Source organism: Salvelinus fontinalis, chromosome 3, assembly GCF_029448725.1.
Source record: "Salvelinus fontinalis isolate EN_2023a chromosome 3, ASM2944872v1, whole genome shotgun sequence".
NCBI lineage: Eukaryota > Metazoa > Chordata > Actinopteri > Salmoniformes > Salmonidae > Salvelinus > Salvelinus fontinalis.
This window is the reverse complement of record NC_074667.1, coordinates 6911552-6935810: the sequence shown is the minus strand read 5'-3', so window position 1 is coordinate 6935810 and position 24259 is coordinate 6911552. Positions and strand designations below refer to the sequence as shown.

Sequence of the window (24259 nt, the reverse complement as noted above, 5' to 3'; positions counted from 1 at the left end):
ATTTATTGTAAAGTTCATACCCACACCCCTCGGTAATTTTTGTAAACTTTTGTAAAGTTTGTAAGTGTAACGGATGTGAAATGGCTAGGTAGTTAGCGGTGGTGCGCGCTAATAGCCTTTCAATCAGTGACGTCACTTGTTGACGTGTGCAGAGGGACCCTGGTTCGCGCCCGGGTCGGGGCGAGGGGACGGACTAAAGTTAAACTGTTATATAAGCTCCACACAGCAGTAATGTAGTTGCTAGAGGAGCTCTGAACCCCAAACACAATTTTAGTAGCCTACAAAGAGATACAAAAAAAAGTTACTACACATTGGTCGATTGATGTCAGCATTATTTCTTTGTAGAAAATGCTTACACATTACAATGTTTTGATCAATGCATGAAGTGCAGTTAGACCAGCGGTCCACAACCCCGTTATATACAGCCGTCAAGATCAGGTTTCTAGTATTACAGTTTCCAAGCACTGTGCGTTGGATTATAGAAAGGGGTAAAAAATTAAACTGGATTTGAAGACTCATTAGCATATCAATGCATCATCCAATCAAGGTACTGTAAACCAAGGTGAAAAGACAATCTCTCATAGTGAAGGATATGACCACGTTACTTTATTGTACTGCATCTTAATTTCTGCTTTGGCAACACTAGCGTCACAGCCGTTCTGCCAATAATGTTTTTTTCTCGGAAGCAATGTGACATTCAAAACGAAGTTTGAATAATCAGATGATGAAAAACGGAGTCATTCTTTTCCCCACCCACTAGCACAAAGCGTTGGACTGCAGCCTAATACTGCAATGAAAATATAACGGCATGTAAATCTCAGCTATACCAACATCCCCCACCGCAAGACTGATTTTACTTCCCACCATCTATACATCATACCCATTTTCTTTATTCTCATTTAGGTCAACTTTAATTATTTACAGCATTAATTTCTTTTGCAGTTTTTCCTAGAACCATTTGTAATCTATTTATGATCATGTTTTTGCTTATTAGGATCATACAAAAATTTATTAAATTGGATTAAGAATGGTTAAATTACATATCAACTGGTTTCCAGGCATGCACACTCACACCTCAATCATAAACCAACTCTACTAGTTTCACATTGTTGAAGTCTTTTTTTCTTCTTTTTTTTTTTTTACTTTAATGAACACCAACTGTATTTTTAAACAAAAGCACAACAAATGTTCCAGGGAAAGAGTGACAATTATTTAGATGATCTTCTCCGGTAAATGTTTTCTAAGCCACATCAAATTCTATGTAGATATACTCGTTCAACAAGTCTGTGTGTAGATCTGTTATGTTAGAAACAATATATTTTACTTTGCAGTGGAATATCACCCACTTCTGTGTAATAATTATTGCAAACCACGTGACCAATTTAAGGCGTCAGAGTTCAATAGCAGTGTTAAGTAAATCCTATCATTTCAAAGTTCAAACTGGGCCAGTACATAATCTTTAACTAAAGTTTCCTGGTGTTAACTGCACTAAAGGCCCAAGTAGTGTTGTTTTACTAATTCTTAAGAATCAATGAAAGTTTATCCTCAACATTAAAATAAATCACTGCATCTTTAAAAAAAAAAAATAATAATTTGAAAACAAGATGTCATTTTGTATATAATGTGGCAGATGAAGTAACAATTTAAATATGCATGTTTGTCGTTTGCCATACTATACATAATTCTGTAACTTTACAGAGGGCTGATAATACAGGCGACAGAAGAGAGGAGGGGGGGGTTGTTGATGTGGGGATGGTATGTATCAAATGCCAGAGTAGGATGATGGATGGAGGGGGAAGAGGGGCAGGTAAAGTAATGATGAACATCTCTATTCAGATTTGTGGAACGTCTTTGCAAGAATGCTTGCATTAAACAGTATACATGTAGTACCATGCTAGCGCTGCTCACCTTTTGTCCTAACCGTTATTAGAAATGGAGATCAGTGCCATGAGTTCATTTAACTACCGCCAACAAAACATCACACGCTATATTAACCCCATTCTGCCCAACTGTGCTCTTACCCAATCACAACACCTGTTGGGTAAAAACCAGCAACTGCGAAACTCCGATGGCAGGAAAAAATAAAATAATTTGTTTGTACAGAAAACAAACAAAGTGAACAGCAACACAGGATATATATAATTCATGCTTTTTTTTTCTCCATAGAGTAGGAGCGGGTGATGAGAAATTAATTCACAGTTTTCAAACTACGATGCAAGGCTGTGTGTGTATGCAAGTGTTCATGTTTTGCGTGTCGTAACTGTACGGGAGTGTGAGTATGCACTCAGACTTGGTGTGCATCTCAAATGGAACCCTATAAAGTGCACTAACCAGGGCACTTTATTTTTGACTTGAGCCAAATAATTTGGCTCAAGTCAAAAATAGTGCACTAATAGAGAATGGAGAGGCATTTGGGATGCACCCTGGGATAGCCATTCCGCAAATCATATCTGGGAGTGTTAAACCCCAGTAACCTAACTCATGTATCATCTTCCGATGGGCAGAATGGGGGTAAATACATTCCTTGTCAGACAAATGAATTTGCTTTGTTATTTATGTATAAGTCTTTTCTTTTTCAACACTTGGTTAAATTCTTGGCTTGTTTGTTGACGTCATCGTCGTTTGTATTTTTTCTTTTAGAGAAATTAAGCCTGCTTTGAGTATGCTCGCTCCGTCTATGGACTGAGAAGGGGGGGCCGAGGCAGCTATGATGCAGGGAGGTCCGCGCTGGAAGGGGGGGGGTGTTCAGACCGGGGGAGCTTTGCGCTTCAGTAGATACTGGTGAATGTCGTCGGCATCGCGCTTGAGCCAGGCGGCATTCAGGAGAATGTTCTCGCAGCACTGCTGCACCGTGCGCTCAGCCGCCGGTGCGTGGTGGCTCTCGAAGAAACTCTGGAAGACACAAAATGGCCGCGTTTAGAATTAGAACGGCAGAAGTTACCTAAAATAAGTATAGCTAACATTTAACCATTTTATTGAGCGAGACCACTATATTAAAAGACGTATAAACCAATGATGCTCACCTTCACTTCAGCAGCCATTTTGTCAATGGCGAATCCATCCACAGAGAGCTGTGAAGAGGGGTGAAAATACAAGTGAGTTGGCTTAGGTCATTGGACCAAAATCAAAAGCTACCAGTCTTCCATAATACATTCCTCTTGTAATATATACAGAGCAGTCGGAAATTATTCAGACCTCTTGACTTTTCCCCATTTGTTACGTTATAGCCTTATTCGTAAACGTTTTTTTCCTATACACAATCATCTAAACACAATACCCCATAATGACAAAGCAAAAACAGGTTTAGAAATATTTGCAGTTTTAAAAATGAAAAACAGAAATATCACATTTACATACGTGTTCAGACCCTTTACTCGGTACTTGGTTAAAGCACCTTTGGCAGCGATTACATCCTCAAGTATGACACTACAAGCTTGGCACACCTGTATTTTGAGTTTCTCCCATTCCTCTCTGCAGATCTTCTTAAGCTCTGTCAGGTTGGATGGGGAGCGTTACTGCACAGCTATTTTCAGGTCTCTCCAGAGATAATCGATCGGGTTCAAGTCCGGGCTCTGGCTGGGCCACTCAAGGACATTCACACTTGTCCTGAGGCCACTCCTGGGCTGTCTTGGCTGTGTGCGCTTTGGGTCGTTGTCCTGTTGGAAGGTAAACTTTGCCCCAGTCAAGTCCCGAGCGCTCTGGAGCAGGTTTTCATCAAGGATCTCTGTACTTTGCTCCATTCATCTTTGCCTCGATCCTGACTAGTCTCCCAGTCCATGCTGCTGAAAAACATCCCCACAGCAGGATGCTGCCACCACCATGCTTCACCGTAGGGATGGTACCAGGTTTCCTCCAGACGTGACAATTGGCATTCAGGCCAAATAGTTCAATGTTGGTTTCATCAGACCCGAAAGTCTTGTTTCTCATGGTCGGAGAGTCCTAGGTGCCTTTTGGCAAACTCCAAGCGGCCTGTCATGTGGCTTTTACAGAGTAGTGGCTTTTACTGAGGAGTGGCTTCCGTCTGGCAACTCTACCATAAAGGCCTGATTGGTGGAGGGCTGCAGAGATGGTTGTCCTTCCCCAGATCTGTGCCGCGACAATCCTGTCACTGAGCTCCATGGACAATTCCTTCGACCTCATGGCTTGGTTATTGCTCTGATACACAGTTGAAGTCAGAAGTTTACATACACTTAGGTTGGAGTCATTACAAATCGTTTTTCAACCATTCCACAAATTTCTTGTAAACAAGAAACCTCCACAAGTCTGGTTCATCCTTGGGAGCAATTTCCAAACGCCTGAAGGTACCACATTCATCTGTACAAACAATAATAGGCAAGTATAAACATCATGGGACCACGCAGCCGTCATATCACTCAGGAAGGAGATGCGTTCTGTCTCCTAGAGATGACCATACTTTTGTGCGAAAATTGCAAATCAATCCCAGAAGAGCAGCAAAGGACCTTGTGAAGATGCTGGAGGAAACAGGTACAAAGGTATTTATATCCACAGTAAAACGAGTCCTATACCGACATTATCTGAAAGGCCGCTCAGATACCTGAAAGGCCGCCATACAAAAGCCAGACTACTGTTTGCAACACCATCCTAACCGTGAAGCACGGGGGTGGCAGCATCATGTTGTGGGGGTGCTTTGCTGCAGGAGGGACTGGTGCACTTCACAAAATAGATGGCGTCATGAGGAAGAAAAATTATATGGATATATTGAAGCAACATCTCAAGACATCAGTCAGGAAGTTAAAGCTTGGTCGCAAATGGGTCTTCCAAATGGACAATGACCCCAAGCATACTTCCAAAGTTGTGGCATAATGGCTTAAGGACAACAAAGTCAAGGTATTCGAGTGGCCATCACAAAGCCCTGACCTGAATCCAATAGAAAATGTGTGGGCAGAACTGAAAAAGTGTGTGTGAGGAAGGAGGCCTACAAACCTGAGTCAGTTACACCAGCTCTGTCAGGAGGAATTGGCCAAAATTCACCCAACTTATTGTGGGAAGCTTGTGGAAGGCTACCCGAAACGTTTGACCCAAGTTAAGCAATTTAAAGGCAATGCTACCAAATAGTAATTGAGTGTATGTAAACTTCTGATCCACTGGGAATGTGATGAAATAAATAAAAGCTGAAATAAATCATTCTCTCTACTATTATTCTGACATTTCACATTCTTAAAATAAAGTGGTGATCCTAACTGACCTAAGACAGGGAATTTTTACTAGGATTAAATGCCAGGAATTGTGAAAAACTGAGTTTAAATGTATTTGGTTAAGGTATATGTAAACATCAGACTTCAACTGTACACTGTCAACTGCGGGACCTTATATAGACAGGTGTGCCTTTCCAAATCATGTCCAATCAATTGAATTTACCACAGGTGGATTCCAATCAAGTTGTAGAAACATCAAGGATGATCAATAGAAACAGGATGCACCTGAGCTAAATTTCGAGTCTCATAGCAAAGGGTCTGAATACTTATGTTGTTGTTTTGAATAAAAATTTGCAAACTTTTCTAAAAACCTTTCTTCGCTTTGTCATTATGGGGTATTGTGTGTACATTGCTGAGGAATAGTTTTTTATTTAATCCATTTTAGAATAAGGCTGTAACGTAACGTGTTAAAAGTCAAGGGGTCTGAATACTCTCAAAATGCACTGTATACAGTGCCCTCTGAGGAGCTGAGGAAAATATGAGAATAAGAACAGTTAAACAATGCTTTGGAGAGAAATTGCTTAATGAAAGGAGCCCTTACCTTGATGAGCCGTGATATGAGGAAGCCGCCCTGGTAGCGGTTGTGAAGCTCCTCCCAGTTGTCTTTGACAAACTTCCAGGCGGCTTTCCTTCCATGCTTACTGCTTCCGGCCACGCCCCCGATTACTGACACCGTGTCCTGGGGACGCACATCCTCCTGGGTAGGGGAAACAGAGGGGTCTGTTTTTGCCAATTTACATATATTCATCATGCTCATCCTATAAGCAAACTCCTATGACCAAAACAACTAGGAAGGCTACAATTACAAAGCTAGTTAACACCAGTGTTAACAATTGCACCGGCTATATTCAAGGAAGAATACCATAAAAGCGAGACCAAAAGAACACAAGGTGTAAATAGAACACCAGGTGTAAATACTAATGTTTCTAGGGATTTCTGTTTTGTCTTTTATATTCTCCTGACAAAATAGCAGGAGCAAGTAACACACTCCAGTTGCCAGGGCAAGAATGGTTGTGTGCACATACCGAGAGGGCAAAGGTGAGGACTTTCTGGATGAGGTCAGGGGCAGAGATGGCTCCCAGCACTCTCTCTATGCGGTTCTTCTCCTCCTGCATGTCAGCCTGCTTGTGAAGCTGAAGAGGATGGGAGAGATTAGACAGCAATAACGTGAGAGAAAAATATATACATATTTTACCTTTGTGACATTTATAGGACAACATCAAATTATATCAATTGACTGTGATTAAAGCTTTATCTGTCACAGATTATTGATGAGGCTCTAACGAGAGTCTAGGACATGGAACGAGCTGGTAATCCTGTTCATCTGACTGAGGAAATGTTATTGAAATCATTCATGATACAATATATGACTCATGATATTGAGGAGACTGATCTCCAACCAGCTGGCCTGGCTGGGGTGTATTGTCTCAGAACCAAATGAGCAGAAACAGGGAGGAACTAATCTGAATTTATCCAATAAGAAATGCTTGGTTTCGTTACAAAACATTTTGCTACGGTGTGCACTAGTGAATACACCATTAGCTGGTGTGACTTACCTTCAGCATTGTGTCCAACGTGGCACTGTCACCATGCTTCAGCACTGTTAAGTACACCTGAAGAGAAACAAAGACCATACACATGGGCATTCAATATGGTTTCATCACTTGATTTTACAAGAATTTTATGTCTTTGTCTCATCATAAACGGCATCTACTTCCAGTCATGATTGTACTAAATAACTATCATTAGCACTTAAATGATCTACAAATGAGAAGTCACTGTTTGAAAGTAGAATCAATAACATGACTACAGGCCCATTGTTGAAATGTTGACCACAATTGATTGAAATTAATGGACAGGTGAAAGCAGTACTGAAGAAGCTTCACTTAGCCAACCAGAGGCCTAGGTGGAGACATTATCAAATTGCTGACCAATCAAATCCTTTAAAAATTCACGAAAGTCATCAAGAGCCTAGGGTTAGAGGGCAAAGGTTAGTTTGGAATGGGGCCTTTGTTTATGTAACCACATGTTAAGAATACGTGTGTGTTTCTATGAATAAGTGTGTGTGTGTGTGTGTGACGGGGGGGCAGAACAACTTACTGGGCTCCTGAGGTCTGCAGAGAGGATCTGCTTGCCTTCCACATGGTCTTTGAATCGCCGCCGGGCCTCCTCCAGCGTGGGCTTGTGTCCCGCCTTCCCCAGCTTCCCCAGAACTAGGCCCCTCAGCAGGGCATCCAGGTGACCTGAGAGGGGGGGGGGGGGGGAATAGAAGAACCGGGGGCCGGAGAACAGAAGGGGAAAGGGAAAAAAGCGCCAGTCAGTCTCAAACACGTTAAAAACAAGTGCTTTGACACACTGAAATTCATCCAAAAAGACAGAATTTATCTACTGCTAGGCAATCCAGGAGCCAGTAATTTCATACATCACCAGCTCTGGGCTGATACCCCTACTACAGAAAACACTTGCCTAATTCCAAACCTGACCCTTAGCCCCTAACCCCTAGGCACTTGAGCAGATCTGAAAGGATCGTATAGGTGTCAGCAATATAACAGAAAATAAATCCCACCAACCCTATCAAGAGTCCAACGTAGTCTGATTACCATCTCTCTTACACCTATCCAACCCAATCAGAGCTACATCAAGTGACTTGGTGCTTAAGGCTGAGGATCGACTCCGGAATGACTCGGCAGCTCAGTTCTTAGCTCTTACCACCGGCCCCAGGGGGCTCACCTTCGCCCTGCTTGCATTCCCAGCCCAGCTTGAGGCCGATGGGAGTGAACAGGTCCCGGATGAACTCCTGAATCTCCTCGTGGAAGTCGGTGTGGGAGAGCAGGGAGGAGAGAACGCCCAGGTTGCAGCTCAGGTCGCTCCACACCGTGTAGTTGGGCTCGTTGACGAAGGCCTCCATCAGCTTCAGCACCTCCACCGTGCTGATCATGCCAGCGCGCGACTGAGGAAGATGAAGATGATTAATAGGATGAACATGGGGGACAAGAAGAAAAGGAATGGGGGGGTGGAGGTAGAAGGAGAATAGAAGAGGAAAATAAAGGAGGTAAAAGAGGAATAGAAGAGAAGGAATATGAAGAATGAGGGGAAGAGGTGAAAGAGGAATAGAAGAGAAGGAATATGAAGAATGAGGGGAAGAGGTAAAAGAGGAATAGAAGAGGTAAGAGCAGGGGAAAAGTTGGTAAGAGTCACAGTATTGTGATGTTATGTACAGTTTTTGTAATTGAGCCCTGAATGAATGGGACAAAGCTTGAGGTATAGGATAAAGCAGGAAAACAAGTTGATTAGATTACACATTGTTTATCTAACGTCTACAGTAAACATCTTCATAAGAGGCTTTGGTGAGAAAAAGGCCAAAGAATCAATGCACATGACATATCTTAGTCGAAGAGCTTAATACTCATGGGTGCTGAGGGAGAAAGGAGAAGTATCGTTACCCAATCATAAGTTACGTTTACATGGCCACAAAACAATAACATATACAGGTAGGTAACTGCCAAAATAATGTAAACACGAGTAAATGAGGGATACAAAGTATATCGAAAGCAGGTGCTTCCACACAGTAGTGATGCGCGGGTTGATCCGTGGGGTTGGTTTAGGCTCATTAAATATTGTATAGATGAAGGGCAGGTTGAATAAAGAGAAAATACATACAAGTTTAATTTATATATCTATAGGCTACATTGAGGTTTTTCCTTTCATTCTTTTTAGGCCATCTGGCATTTGTACGTAAGCCTATAAGCTTTTGGGCCTAACTGTACACGCACCAAATAGCCTACATGCCAATCACCAAATACTTTTGGGAAAGGACAGAAAAAGTGAATGTCGGAGTTTAAATAAGTGAAATGTGGCAAAATGGAGGTGAAAATAAAGAAAAGGGAGGCCCAGAAAAGTAATGTTTGGGGCACTATACATATTCCACAGTCAACACAGGGAACTTTAGCCTGCTGTTCAGATGGATTAAATGGAAAATGAAATCTGTACACTGACTGTAGGTCTATAACCTCTCACATAGCCTTAATATTAACTCCTGCAGAATGAAGCATTTCTTGCACCACCAAATGCACATTATGAAATATGTGGAGAAATATGATTTCTTTCAGCATCTTGAGAGAATGCGAATGCAGTTAGGGGAACATCTGTAGAGGTGCTCTCTTAAAATCAGCATCATAAAAGCTGATCGTATTTCCTACCACATAAAATATGCATCCAAACCGAAGTGAAAACTTATCAGAAACATGTTGGGTCATTTTCACAGCTTTCTACTTCTAAGGTTCCATCTGCAAAAAGATGATTGAGATAACTGGCTTCAAAGTTCCAAGCCTTCATTAATTTGAATGGTGTTCATTTTTTATCTTGTATTCTTTTGAACTTATCAACATGAATTGGGGTATTTAGAGTACTATATAGGTAGAGACCATTGAACCAAACAAGTCAATAACTAGATTTTGACAAAAATGTAGATAGAACCTTATTAGGGCTGAACCCATTTAGCCGACATGGTCGATAGTTCGGTCGAAAGGCTGTTGATTGATCGACCAAGATTTTTTGTACTCGAGTCGCCGCACACAAACACATAAAAAAATAAAATCAATCATGGCACATGAGAAACCTGTCTGATTCACGCCTCTGAGTGGACTAATCCATTGTGGAGGCCGCGGGGATGGCACACTAGTACATTTACCGTTAATTCCCATAATTTCTCATCTATAATGTTTGGTTACAGTTATTTCTGTTAATGCATTCAATATATTATTATTACAGTCTTCCCGTTCTCATTCTAGGAGTGGGTATGTTTGCAAAGCGCACAACGTAGGCTACACTCGAGAGAAAAAAAAGTTTCGGTTTATTTCATACCCTTTACAAGTTGTCAATTTATTCATTGTCCTTTGTTTGAAGCGCTCCTGTCAATTTTGAGTAAGGACACGCAGCTGATTACGCATAGAAGTAGGACTAGGACTAAATGTAGGCCTATAATGATCTGATACCATTTCTGATTGTCTTAACTTGCAATCACCGTGGAACTTCTCAAAGTAATTTCTTCACTTCAAACAGCAAGTAAACAAAATCTTTTTACATCCATTGAGAAATACAATATTTTCCTCAACGTACCTATTTAAACAATCTTTCCAGCTCTCTCCCTTTCGATTATCCTACCACTCAGCATGAAAGGGGAAACAAAGTAAAGCTCAGATCCGGTGGAAACGTCATAAAATATGCCTTCCTGATTACTTCTTAGCCCTTGCGCAAATAGTCAACAGCTGTGTGTCTGGAGCTCACTGGTGCAGGAAACTGAGGGCCCAGAATATTTTACACAATGTTGCAAGCACCAGCTTTCGGCTGGACCAAGTTCATACAATGTTTCAAGTTCCTTGCAGACAGGCAAAGCCAATGTGATTTATAGGATATTTATTTTTAAAATCAGGATATTTTCTACCTGCAGGTTGCAATATAATTTTGGGGCTTTATGTAGGCTATTTTTACATATTGGCAATAGAAGTTACTTTTAGAATTGTATCATTTTTATTCATTTAATTTAGATTCAAATGTGCATAAGAAAATCACAGGGACAGCCTAAACCTGAGGCCCAAGCTCTCCAAATAGCCTACCAAAATGTCAGATTTATATATATATATATTTTTTAAATCAGAAATGCATCTAAATTAGGCAAAAATAAATCCTACACCCCCGTCAAAAAAAAAAACATTCCGCGGTCTGACTGTAGCCTACAGTACAGCGCATTTCCTATATTTTCAGATTAGGGTCCGGCCCATGGCCTCTTTTTTAATACATATAGTCGTGCAGTTGCGGATGACCCAGGCACCACTACCACAGATGTGGTTCATGAGTTAATCAAGCAATTATCATCATGATGATTAGGGTAAGGTATTAAAAATGCTGGGCAGAGAATTATTTTGGCTACCACAGCTATAGACAGGTTGGCTGACAACATCACAAAAAATGACATGCGTGCATCGATGTGTCCGGAAGGCGTGCGTTGTTATGATTCTGAAGGGTCAGAATGCGAGCAACAATGACAAAAAGCTGCCATGTGGGGAATCGTAGGTGGTACGCTTCAGCTAGTTGTATGTTGTTTTGACTGATGTCATGGCTATACTAATATGGCTCAAATTCACTAGCTATCTAACCAACAACTATTTGAGAGACAACACGTGCTCATTGTGCAAATGTATGTTTTCAATAAACTAAATATAGTTTACGTGTCAGTCTAAACCAACCCTGTCTGTTCTGGCCCATAGTAGCACACGCGTTGGTTTGGTTGCTAAACAACTAATCCAACTACGCCCCCATAGGATGACAATGCCCCCAGCCACAGGGAATAAGTAGTCACTGAATGGTTTGATGAGTATGAAAACTATGTAAACCAGGGCTGTCCAACCCTGTTCCTGGAGAGCTACAGTCCGGTAGGTTCACTCCAACCCTAATCTAGCCAACCTGATTCTAATAATTAGCTGGTTGATAAGATGAATCAGGTTAGTTACAACTGGGGTTGGAGCAAAAACCTACACTGTTCTGGCTAGTGGTGGCCCAAGAACAGGGTTGGGGAACCCTGATGTAAACCATATAACATGGCTGTCTGTCACCAGATCTCAAACCAATTGCACAATTATGGGAGATTCCGGAATGGCGCCTGAGACAGTGTTTTCCCACAACCATGAACAAAACACCAAAATGATGGAATTTCTCATGGAAGAACAGTGTCGCACCCTCCAATAGAGTTCCAGAAACTTGCAGAAGCTATACCAAGGTGTATTGAAGCTAGTGGTGGCCCAACGCCCTATTAAGACATTTGTTATTTTTTACTTAACACTTATTTTTCTTAGAACTGCATTGTTGGTTAAGGGCTTTTAAGTAAGCATTTCACTGTGGCGCATGTGACAAACACAATTTGATATGACACTATGTTGGGGTTTCCTTTACATTTACAACATTAAGCAGCTAGAGTTTATTTTAGGGGAAGCTTTGACCCTGGGCTTCCTCAAAAATGATCTGTTTATACACTAAAGGTTGTGTTTCTTTGCTACTGTAGCGCTAGGCTAGTCAGATGGGGCCTTGCTATATGGAAGAGGAAAGAAGCGTTTGTGGCAGAAAGGATTTTTTATTTTACGGTGACTTTCAAGCCATTCCCTGAATATGATTGTTACAGGTACTAACCCTTTCCCTGTCCATGACTGACTTTATATACAAGCACCATTACCATACATATCCAATTTATTATTGGGCGTTAGCGTCGAGCTAAAGGGCATGTTGGTGTAGTGTTGACGGTAGTCTGTCACTCACCAGGGAGAAGAGGTCGTTCTGCAGGCCCAGACGGTCAACAGGCAGCAGGGTGAGGTCTCTGATACCAGGCAGCAGGCTCTCCAACATGGCCGAGCTGTACTGGATCCTGTAGAAGCCCACTGTTCCTGGGTTGATCTATAGGGGGAGGAGGAGGACAGTTGAATAGCCTTGTTGCCAATCTGTTTTCTTCCACTACTTTGTTGGCGTCATGCCAAACCATTTGCTGTTCCAAACTTGTTAGCTAAAGCGGAAAATAAATCTGCCTAACAAGCAAGTGTGGAAGAAAGCCCTTATATGCTTGAGTGACTCCCACCCAACAAATAAACAAAATTATGTTCTATTCTAGCCATAAAAAGTGCAGCTTAGCATTAAGGAAACAGGAAGAGATATTTTCTATCCCTTTGATCAACTCCGTACACAGATCATTCTCTGTACTGAATGGCACACTCATAGTTTCACTCTCCCTACCATAGCCTTGTGCAGTGGTTCCCAACCCTTTTCAGTTACTGTCCTACCAATTGAATTTGCTCTGCATGGAGTACCCCCTTGTGCATTTTAGCAGTAGGCCTATGGTCTCATGAGTTATATCACGTACCCCTGTGGATAGGCCAAGTACCCCTAGGGGTCCTAGTTCCCCTGATTGGGAACCACTGGCCTTGTGGATCCTCTTTAGCGTTGCTAACTAGATAGGGACTAGCCAGGCTATGATCCCACTCAAGCAACCACAAGTCACAATCAAGTGGTTATTCTTTAATGGTTCTCAGTTCCCCAAACTTACTTAGAGATGAATGATGTCCTTTCAGTAAACAGCAATTTATATGGTCTTCACAAATCCTGACCCTCTAGTGGCCCCTTCAATATCCATCTGTGTGACCTTTTGACCCCTTTCAAAGACCTTCAAGGGTCATGGTTGGCTTAACTTCTCGCCGACCCTTTTGGTCAGGTGATTGGTTTACTGAACTCCCAATGATCTCCCACCCGTTAGTAAACACTAAACAAACTCAGAATCATGAATATTACGGCCCATTCACAAACGTTTATAATTCTCCAAGCAAGCAGACCTTCAAGGTCATGGCTCTTGAAGCGAGCGTTCTTGTATCCATTACGCTTTTATTAGACAGATTTGTAATTCCCTAAACATGCAACTCTGTATAAGGGTTATAGTACACATTTTAAGGCCTCAGTTTAACTCAATTCTATATTAGACAGATGTAATAGGTGGAATTTGGTTGTCCTCACCTTGACCCACTGGTCAGGGCTGACGTTGTTGATCGTGATGGTGGTCTCTGGGCTGTCCAGCAGCACCTTGAGCTTGGTACAGCCGGGGTCCTCACCGGTACAGATACTGATTGGTACCATCCAGTTAGGGCAGTCCTCACCTGGTGGATGATTGACACAAGCAAGACCCAATGAGATGGAGCAAAGTAGGAACTTTGTCTCATGTAGCTAATAAGTGACAAGTAGTGAACCAGCGATTTGTACTTGACTTTTTTTGTGTTGATTTATTGGAAAATATTATCTTACCATTATGTGGTCCACTGGCACAGAATTTCTTCTGAGATATCTTGAGGATGCGATCATCCCCTTGCTACAAAAACAAAAAGTATTTGATTATTTAATACACAAACAGCTATATCCACAACAGAGAGATCCCCTCTCACAGGACATAAAACAGTACATTCATATTGTCCAAAGACAATTTCCATTGTGGTCTATTTACCTGCTCCTGGTCCACTACGATTATAGGGAAGCCCATCTGCTTAGTCCAGGAGCTCATCACCAGGGCGATGGGTTTCCCGCTAGCCTGTTCCAGACAGTCCCATAGGTCCTCTGGGAGAGGTGGTGGGCAGAGAGGTGGTCACCAACCAATTACAACACTCAAATAATAATCTTGTTATAATGGACCAGACATGTCCATTATAAATTCATGAGAAATTATAGGAGACTTGACAGTGTTACCTGTGGCTGCATTTTTATGTTGGAACTTCAACAGATAGGAATGCATTCCTTTCCTAAAATCCTAGAGACAGAAGAAACAAATAGGTTTACAAAGAAAAACGCCTGAGATGAAAATATACAAATACTTAAGAGACACTTCTTCACGCAATACCCTTTTTAGCTAGTATATGAAAGAGAGCTAGACTAATTAGTGGACAACATGGCAGTGTGCCTGGGCAGCAGCTCCTCACCTCGTCTCCTATGTAGTTGTGCAGCATACGGATCACAGACGCTCCTTTGCTGTAGGATATGGCATCAAAGATTTCATCCACCTCCGACGGGTGGCCCACGTTCACCTGCAGTACAGGGGATCAGTCAGTTCATGCTTTCAAAACGCGGTACGAGGGTCGCTTTCATCTGATAGAGATACCTCACGTACATTCAAACCTACTGGAAAACTTGGATCCAGTACACACACACACACAATCTTGCAAATTTAAAGCCAACACACCTCGATGGGATGACTGTTGTCCAGCGCATCCAGGTCCAGGGCGCGGGTGTAGTCGGCAGACACAAACTGTGTCCAGATGTCGTAGTCAGGGAAGCAGTGGTCCACACAGAGGTACTCGATCCATGATGCAAAGCCCTCGTTAAGCCACAGATGGGTCCACCATTCCTACAAGGCAAAAGGCGATCATATTCGGGACAACAATGTATACGCCAACGCAATTGAAGAACGTTGATCATATTATTTCATCTTCAATAATGTAATGTCCTTCTCTCATTGACCAGGAGAGCGCTTTTAGTTTCTACATAAGCAGCAAAGAGCGCAGTGGTCATTTACCATGGTGACCAGGTTCCCGAACCACTGGTGAGCTAGCTCGTGTCCCACCACCAGGGCCACCCACTGCCGTGAGGACGAGCACGAGTTCTTCGGGTCAATCAGCAGCGCCGTCTCCCTGGGAAACAAGGTCAAACAGCGAGGTCAACTCGAAGAAAAACAAGCGCAAAAGCGATTCATTTCACACTCCCCCTAGTGGTAGCATGCATAAAATACACTGAATATAAAATCACGTACATTTCCCGCTAGTGGTAATCAAATAATCTTTTTGTGGAATAACATGACTGGCAGGCTAACTGTGCATCCTCTCATTAGTTGCAAATTTAGCAACATTACTTTAGATTTACCTGTAGGTAACAAGGCCCCAGTTTTCCATGGCACCTGGAGGGGGCAGCACCAAGCGTGTTAGATCTTACCTATAATTCCTATTTTATCATCACAATATAATCATTGAAATACAGTCATTTGAATTGTACTTACCAGCAGCAAAGTCAGCGATAGCTATTAGATCAATTTTAGGCAATGGGTAAGGAACATTGAAGTAGTCGTTGTAGAAAGGTAAGGTCTTTACAGCAACCTGTGAGAAACATGGATATAAAAAACTAGATATCATTTCCATTTTACACTTGACGCCAATAGATAGTTGCTGCTAGCACAACAGTCATTCATCAATATAACAAACAGTCATTGTGATACATGACTAGTGTTTAGTACTGGTCTAACCATTATCCAAGTTTAAAAGAAGTAAAAACAACACCTCTAGTGCAAATTTCCCTTGTTCCGCCTTTCCGGTAGGCGTGTAGACGCGTACGGTCACGCCGTCCGACGATTGGCCTTCTACAAAGTCGTATTCGCCGATGACGAACGCTACAAGGTATGTGGACATAATGGGAGTGGTGGCGAACTTCACTTCCAAAAGGCTGTCATCTTCTGGATGTGGCTTTCGATCGATGACATTCTGTGTCATTGAGGACAAGGGCATATTAGTACGGACAGAAAATGTAATCAGAAAGTCATAGAGTCAGCAATGCTTTTGAAGAATGAGCTCATAGCCTTTAACAGTCCACAGGGCAGACATCTTGGAAAAACATACTAATTCAGTTGCATTTTGAATGCCAGCAGACTAATTCTTGCAGCTAGATGGGAGGAAATGCAGTGACCCAACAAGACCGTCTTATGTTACATAAGCCAATGTTAGTAGAGCGCAACAACAGAGTAGCGAAATGTGACTCAAGCTGTTTGGCGTCCCCAGGCAGAAGAGTTAGTGTGACACGTACCATATTTGACAAGGCTACTCGGTCCTTGGGAACTATCAGAGAGATGTCAAAGGTGGCTTTGATAGCTGGCTCGTCCCAACAGGGGAAGGCCCGGCGAGCGTCCGTGGCCTGAGGAGAGAAAAGAGGAGAAAAGACCATAGGAGATTAAGCGAGACAGAGTAGACAACACGTTTCACAGCGTGTTAGGTCAGGCAAACATCCTGGAGGGTGTCAGAGGGCTACTCCAATGACCTCTAGTGAAAAATGAAAATAAACAACATGCCGTATATAGCATCTGGGCATGTCATTTCCCCACCACATTTTTTCTAAAGATAAGAGATTACAAAGTTGAATTATCAAGAATCTCCAACAATGGTTGCTAAAACATTCAGCCTATAGCCAGGGTGTGACAATCCTCAAACATTGTGGTCAAATGGCAGTCACATTCCTTTTACACTATTTCAACATGGGTTAAGCAATCAACTCTGCTGCCTAGAGAACCTGTACTCATTATGGTAACAGAAGTAATGCAGGACAGGAGGAGCGCCTAGTTACTGTACCTCGAACTGTGTGACAGCAGCATAGCGGATTTCTCCTGCAGGTGTTGCATATTTACTTCTGTAGAAACCTTTCATTTTGTCATTCAGCTCCCCAACAAAGTCAATCTTCAATGTACCGGATCCTGGGAAACAGGTGCAAAAAAGCCAACGTGTTTATTCAGCCTTTACTACAATAAGAGGTTTGTTTTTGTCAACTACAAACAAAAAGACATGGCATGGTGTCAAACACCAGGAAGAATAATTAATGGCAGAGAGTGGAGGGTTCATTAGAACCCTAAAAAAGCCCTGTAGCCATTCTGGTTAACGGCGAGTCCTTCAACTTACCTTTCTGTAGAGCACTAGGGAATGACAGAGTGACTTTCTCGTCCTCATTTTGATAGTTGAATCCTGTAGCATTAATTTCTAAAGAGAAGGGGAAAAATGCAAGGCTGATATTCGCTGCCATAACATACGAAAATAATATACAAATGTGCCTAACAAGCCTGGAAAGCAGGTCTAATCAGGAAATAGAAGAAATACATTGAATATATAAACTATATAATAGTTTGTCTATATTTAAGAGAAAAATGAAAAGACAATTGACAGAATCTCACCCTCACCTTCCCCTCCCTCTGGTACAAAGGATGCTGTGATGATGTCGATGTCAGCACAGTTCATCACAATCTGATTAGTGGCCAGGTTAACCTGGGAAAACGACAGAAACACAACTACTAAGTAAAATCGGGGACTAGCAGACCCTTGTATAAATACCTGGGATGACATAAGAATGCCATATTTTTAATTTCTGTAAAAAAAATATATATGTATATACACACCAGGAGGGTGTCAGAGGGCTGCTTTATAATAAAGCTACTCCAATGACCTCTAGTGAAAATAAACAAAATGCCGTATATAGCAGAGATAGATAGATAGATAGATAGATAGATAGATAGATAGATAGATAGATAGATAGATAGATAGATAGATAGATAGATAGATAGATAGATAGATAGATAGATAGATAGATAGATAGATAGATAGATAGATAGATAGATAGATAGATAGATAGATAGATAGATAGATAGATAGATAGATAGATAGATAGATAGATAGATAGATAGATAGATAGATAGATAGATAGATAGATAGATAGATAGATAGATAGATAGATAGATAGATAGATAGATAGATAGATAGATAGATAGATAGATAGATAGATAGATAGATAGATAGATAGATAGATAGATAGATAGATAGATAGATAGATAGATAGATAGATAGATAGATAGATAGATAGATAGATAGATAGATAGATAGATAGATAGATAGATAGATAGATAGATAGATAGATAGATAGATAGATAGATAGATAGATAGATAGATAGATAGATAGATAGATAGATAGATAGATAGATAGATAGATAGATAGATAGATAGATAGATAGATAGATAGATAGATAGATAGATAGATAGATAGATAGATAGATAGATAGATAGATAGATAGATAGATAGATAGATAGATAGATAGATAGATAGATAGATAGATAGATAGATAGATAGATAGATAGATAGATAGATAGATAGATAGATAGATAGATAGATAGATAGATAGATAGATAGATAGATAGATAGATAGATAGATAGATAGATAGATAGATAGATAGATAGATAGATAGATAGATAGATAGATAGATAGATAGATAGATAGATAGATAGATAGATAGATAGATAGATAGATAGATAGATAGATAGATAGATAGATAGATAGATAGATAGATAGATAGATAGATAGATAGATAGATAGATAGATAGATAGATAGATAGATAGATAGATAGATAGATAGATAGATAGATAGATAGATAGATAGATAGATAGATAGATAGATAGATAGATAGATAGATAGATAGATAGATAGATAGATAGATAGATAGATAGATAGATAGATAGATAGATAGATAGATAGATAGATAGATAGATAGATAGATAGATAGATAGATAGATAGATAGATAGATAGATAGATAGATAGATAGATAGATAGATAGATAGATAGATAGATAGATAGATAGATAGATAGATAGATAGATAGATAGATAGATAGATAGATAGATAGATAGATAGATAGATAGATAGATAGATAGATAGATAGATAGATAGATAGATAGATAGATAGATAGATAGATAGATAGATAGATAGATAGATAGATAGATAGATAGATAGATAGATAGATAGATAGATAGATAGATAGATAGATAGATAGATAGATAGATAGATAGATAGATAGATAGATAGATAGATAGATAGATAGATAGATAGATAGATAGATAGATAGATAGATAGATAGATAGATAGATAGATAGATAGATAGATAGATAGATAGATAGATAGATAGATAGATAGATAGATAGATAGATAGATAGATAGATAGATAGATAGATAGATAGATAGATAGATAGATAGATAGATAGATAGATAGATAGATAGATAGATAGATAGATAGATAGATAGATAGATAGATAGATAGATAGATAGATAGATAGATAGATAGATAGATAGATAGATAGATAGATAGATAGATAGATAGATAGATAGATAGATAGATAGATAGATAGATAGATAGATAGATAGATAGATAGATAGATAGATAGATAGATAGATAGATAGATAGATAGATAGATAGATAGATAGATAGATAGATAGATAGATAGATAGATAGATAGATAGATAGATAGATAGATAGATAGATAGATAGATAGATAGATAGATAGATAGATAGATAGATAGATAGATAGATAGATAGATAGATAGATAGATAGATAGATAGATAGATAGATAGATAGATAGATAGATAGATAGATAGATAGATAGATAGATAGATAGATAGATAGATAGATAGATAGATAGATAGATAGATAGATAGATAGATAGATAGATAGATAGATAGATAGATAGATAGATAGATAGATAGATAGATAGATAGATAGATAGATAGATAGATAGATAGATAGATAGATAGATAGATAGATAGATAGATAGATAGATAGATAGATAGATAGATAGATAGATAGATAGATAGATAGATAGATAGATAGATAGATAGATAGATAGATAGATAGATAGATAGATAGATAGATAGATAGATAGATAGATAGATAGATAGATAGATAGATAGATAGATAGATAGATAGATAGATAGATAGATAGATAGATAGATAGATAGATAGATAGATAGATAGATAGATAGATAGATAGATAGATAGATAGATAGATAGATAGATAGATAGATAGATAGATAGATAGATAGATAGATAGATAGATAGATAGATAGATAGATAGATAGATAGATAGATAGATAGATAGATAGATAGATAGATGGGCAGTCATTCTAGAGTCCCTCAACGATAATACTGCCTCGATATAATACTTCTAAACTAGGATATCCACTATAAGGGTAAATCTAATCTGTTATGTGTCAGACAGCAGCGATCAAGTGGCTCAGTGTCACCGTGAAAACATTGTGACTTGTCAGGGAGATCGGAACGGGAGAAAAAGATGGTTTGGAGAGAGGGAAAGAAAGAGACATCCTGTAGGGCTTCTGACGAGAACGCAATGTGATAGCGGCTCATGTGACGGTCGACGTCCGACTTATTGAGGGCGGAAGCCAGCAGCACACTCAGATGCAGCTTTGAGAGAGTAGGCTAGGCCCATTTATTGACGGTTGGGTGCTGCCGTAGTTTATTTTGATACTCAAATCGAGAGCTGGGAGGTTGTAACCGAGAAGGCAGGGATGTAATTATAGAGCGTGCTCGGTGATGGCACGGTGCCACGTCGCTATGCATCTCATTGGCTATTGTGCGGTTATCTGACAACTTTTAAATCATGGGCTGGCTTTGTCATTAACTTGGCTAATGAAATTATAGCATGTGCATGCAAATAACAACCATGCAACTGACAACACATAGCCCATGTATTGCAGTTGAAATTGCCCTACTTGACAACTATTTGTCACTTAAACGCCAAGAGTAGCCTAATCAAGAGTAGCCTTTGATCTAGCCTAATTTCCTTGGAAAATGCTGTTCACCAACTACGTAATACAATGTGCCGTCCTCCTATGGATAGGCTACCAAACATAGATCAGTGGCACATAGATAACCATACAGCAATCTCTTAGATTTAGACAATGTTTGTGTGGCAAGAACTAAAATAGTTTAGCCCGGCAGTGTCATTGAAATACAGCCAGTGTTATGTCCACATGATGACAAGTAACTTGTGTTCGTAGCCTGTGTTCTGAGATGAAGATCGTGTATGCAAACATCCGAGGGCAATATACGCACCATATTTGGCACCAAATATGACACCCATTAGAAACTAATCTAATGAAGCAAGCAAGTCTAATACACATGTGGCGTAGTATTAGGGTTGGGCAGTTAACATATATGCCAACAGATCACAACAATGCCTAATTTATCATAACCATTACAGATAACAAATCCTAATTTCCCCACACAGACAAAGTTCACACAATATTAAGAACACCTTCCTGATATTGAGTTAAACCCCCTCCTTTTGCCCTCAGAACAGGACCAATTTGTCAGGGAATGGACTCTACAAGGTGTCAAAAGAGTTCCACAGGGATGCTGGCCCATGCTGACCCAATGCTTCCTACGGTTGTGTCAAGTTGGCTGGATGTCCTTTGGGTGGTGGGCCATTCTTGATACACGCGGGAAACGGTTGAGCATTAAAAACCCAGCAGTGTTGCAGTTCGACACAAACCAGTGCGCCTGACATATTTTGTCTTGCCTATGTAACGGATGTGAAATGGCTAGCTCGTTAGCGGGTACGCGCTAATAGCGTTTCAATCAGTTACGTCACTTGCTCTGAAACCTAGAAGTAGTGTTGCCCCTTGCTCTGCAAGGGCCGCGGCCTTTGTGGAGCAATGGGTAACGATGCTTCGTGGGCGACCGTTGTTGATGTGTGCAGAGGGTCCCTGGTTCGCGCCCGAGGTCGGGGCGAGGGGACGTACTAAAGTTATACTGTTACTCCTATTCACAATCTGAACGGCACACATACACAATCCATGCCTCAAGGCTTAAAAATCCTTCTTTAACCTGTCTCCTCCCCTTCATCTTCTACACCGATTGCAGTGGATTTAACAAGTCACATCAATCAGGAATAACAGCTTTCAACTGGTCAGTCTAGGTGAATCCAGCGGAAAATAGGCAATCCATTTATAATTTGTGAAAACTGTCATCATTTGGCAAGGAATGTAGTTTGTGTATCCCATCAGTTAGATACATTTTTATAGGCATTTATTTATGTAGGCCTAACAGGAGCTTGTGATGCGCAATCAGCACGCCTGTGTGTAGGGAGCAGTCAGAACGCAATTGAGTGAATGAGACATGGAGGGGAAAGGGAATTTTGAGAGGGGAAATGGAATTTTGGGAGAGAAACGGTGTGATGTTTGGCTTGGTTTCTTTTTTGTTGTGTCCCGCAAGTCAAAAGTTGTTTTTAAGACAAAATGTTCGGGTAGCCCAGGCACATTCCACCAAATAGTTTCAGTATATTAAAAAAAAATCTATGGTTAAAGAGCGAGCTTTGAGAACTCATGCCCATCCGTATGTAGTAATTGGTTTACACCAACAGGCAATGATTAGGAATCATTTAGCTAAATTTGTCGTACATATCAAACAAGATGAGTTCTGAATGTTACACGTCACGGGTGTTGTGAATGTCTAGTGTTTTGTCATTTCATGGTCTGCTAGCAACACGCTTGCCAAATAAGTTAACAGGAAGCTGGGAGGTCTTCTCTAGCAGGAAGACATTTGCTAGCTATGATTTAGCAAACATTAGCTCAGTTAGCAAGGTAGCACTAGCGCGCATGCTAACGGTGCGCTGGCATGCAACTAACGTTAGCATTTAAGCTAAATACACATCTGTGCATTGACGTTGATCATACTATACATTAATTTCAAGTGAAATGTAGTAGTGACTATTAGCCAGTTAACGATTTGCAAAAATGACAGCGAGCTAACGTTAGTGTGCATAGCTATCTAACTAACTAGTATTAACAGTTAACTAGCGAATGACGGTTCAACTAGGTAACGTTAGGTAGCTAGTTACTCTGGACAGTATCATTCAGAGCAGGTAAAGCGCTCATTTATTTTCAACCTAGCTAAAGTGAGTTAGGCTAGCTGTTTGCCACTGCCATCATGGGCTAGTAGATAACATTAGTTAGGAGTTCGCGCTAACGTTAGACGACTAGCTAGTTAGCATTTTGCCGTTCGCCATTCGAACGTTGTAAATTAGGCAAAATAGATTACACAAGGGAGTCCCCGCCATGGACAAAGTACTATACAAATTATCTTTCAACTACTTCACCTACCTTCACAATCGCCTCTAGCTTGCCCTCGAAAGTGAAGTCGATGAGGTCGGGCTTCAAGCACAACCCGTAGTTGACGGGGTAGACGTCAGTGGGCAACCTTACGAAGGGCCTCCTTTCAGGCATGGTGTCTGTATTTTGTCTGGTAGCGCTTGCGAAGACGGTGCTGCTGTGTATTACTCGGAATTTGATAGTTCTGAAGTTCTGCAAAATGTGCTTCGACAGCAAAACTGGATCTTGGGGAATTACTCGTTTTACGAATGACAGCGAAACCCGACGGCCGAGAACTAGCAACATAAAATCCTTAGCTAGAAATGTTGCCAGCTAGAGTCCTCCCCTCTCACTTCAAATCCACCGAAACAACGTGTGTAGGAGCGCAGTATGACGAGGAAATAGCGTCATCGCGTTGAAGCGGAGGAACACTGGAACAAGAGGGTGTATTCAATATTTTTGGTTTTAAATGAGTTTGTTTGTCAATTGCAGTCACCTTTTTTTTTCTCCAAAAATATAGCTATATGTTATGTAAAATATTTGACATAAATCATAATTGATAATTACATGCTTTCTGTTTGTGGCATTCCTTACTAGTAGTAGTAGATAGTAGCATAAATAACAACAATTAATGAAATAATCTGCACTCTCTGAAAATAAGTAAGAATTTGCATCAACAACAGGTTGTTTACCTTGTTATGTTGTGAACGTTTTTATGGTTGCCTAGTAGTGAGTGTGTGTAAATCACTTATGGAAATCAGTAGTCAGAGGGCTTAGCTACTCACATGAC

General features: G+C 40.4%; 1 protein-coding gene across 4 annotated transcripts; it reads right to left on the bottom strand.

Annotated features, from left to right (window-relative positions):
* Positions 1-584: 584 nt before the first annotated feature.
* LOC129837329 (puromycin-sensitive aminopeptidase-like) lies at positions 585-23862 on the bottom strand. 4 transcript variants are annotated; one of them, XM_055903407.1, is made up of 23 exons: positions 23482-23862; positions 17713-17803; positions 17444-17521; positions 17120-17241; positions 16581-16688; positions 16061-16261; positions 15784-15880; positions 15651-15684; positions 15307-15421; positions 14974-15138; positions 14714-14818; positions 14484-14544; positions 14245-14354; positions 14049-14112; positions 13764-13903; positions 12525-12659; positions 7926-8166; positions 7317-7459; positions 6773-6829; positions 6242-6349; positions 5758-5913; positions 3024-3071; positions 585-2892 (listed from the first exon to the last, which is right to left on the bottom strand). In XM_055903407.1, exons 1-23 carry the CDS (start codon positions 23773-23775, stop codon positions 2746-2748), a joined length of 2820 nt encoding a protein of 939 aa, XP_055759382.1. In that variant the 5' UTR covers positions 23776-23862; the 3' UTR covers positions 585-2745. The 4 variants fall into 4 exon arrangements, with proteins under 4 accessions (XP_055759382.1, XP_055759399.1, XP_055759392.1 ...); XM_055903424.1 differs by having other exon boundaries at positions 7947-8166; XM_055903417.1 differs by having other exon boundaries at positions 17719-17803.
* Between the last annotated feature and the right edge of the window lie 397 nt (positions 23863-24259).

Coding starts and splice junctions, on each gene's coding strand:
- LOC129837329 (XM_055903407.1), bottom strand. CDS start 23,775: ATGTTGCTAGTTCTCGGCCGTCGGGTTTCGCTGTCATTCGTAAAACGA. Junction 5,914..6,241: donor TCCTCACCTTTGCCCTCTCG/GTATGTGCACAC, acceptor TCCCCTACCCAG/GAGGATGTGCGTCCCCAGGA. Junction 2,893..3,023: donor AAATGGCTGCTGAAGTGAAG/GTGAGCATCATT, acceptor TGTGTCTTCCAG/AGTTTCTTCGAGAGCCACCA.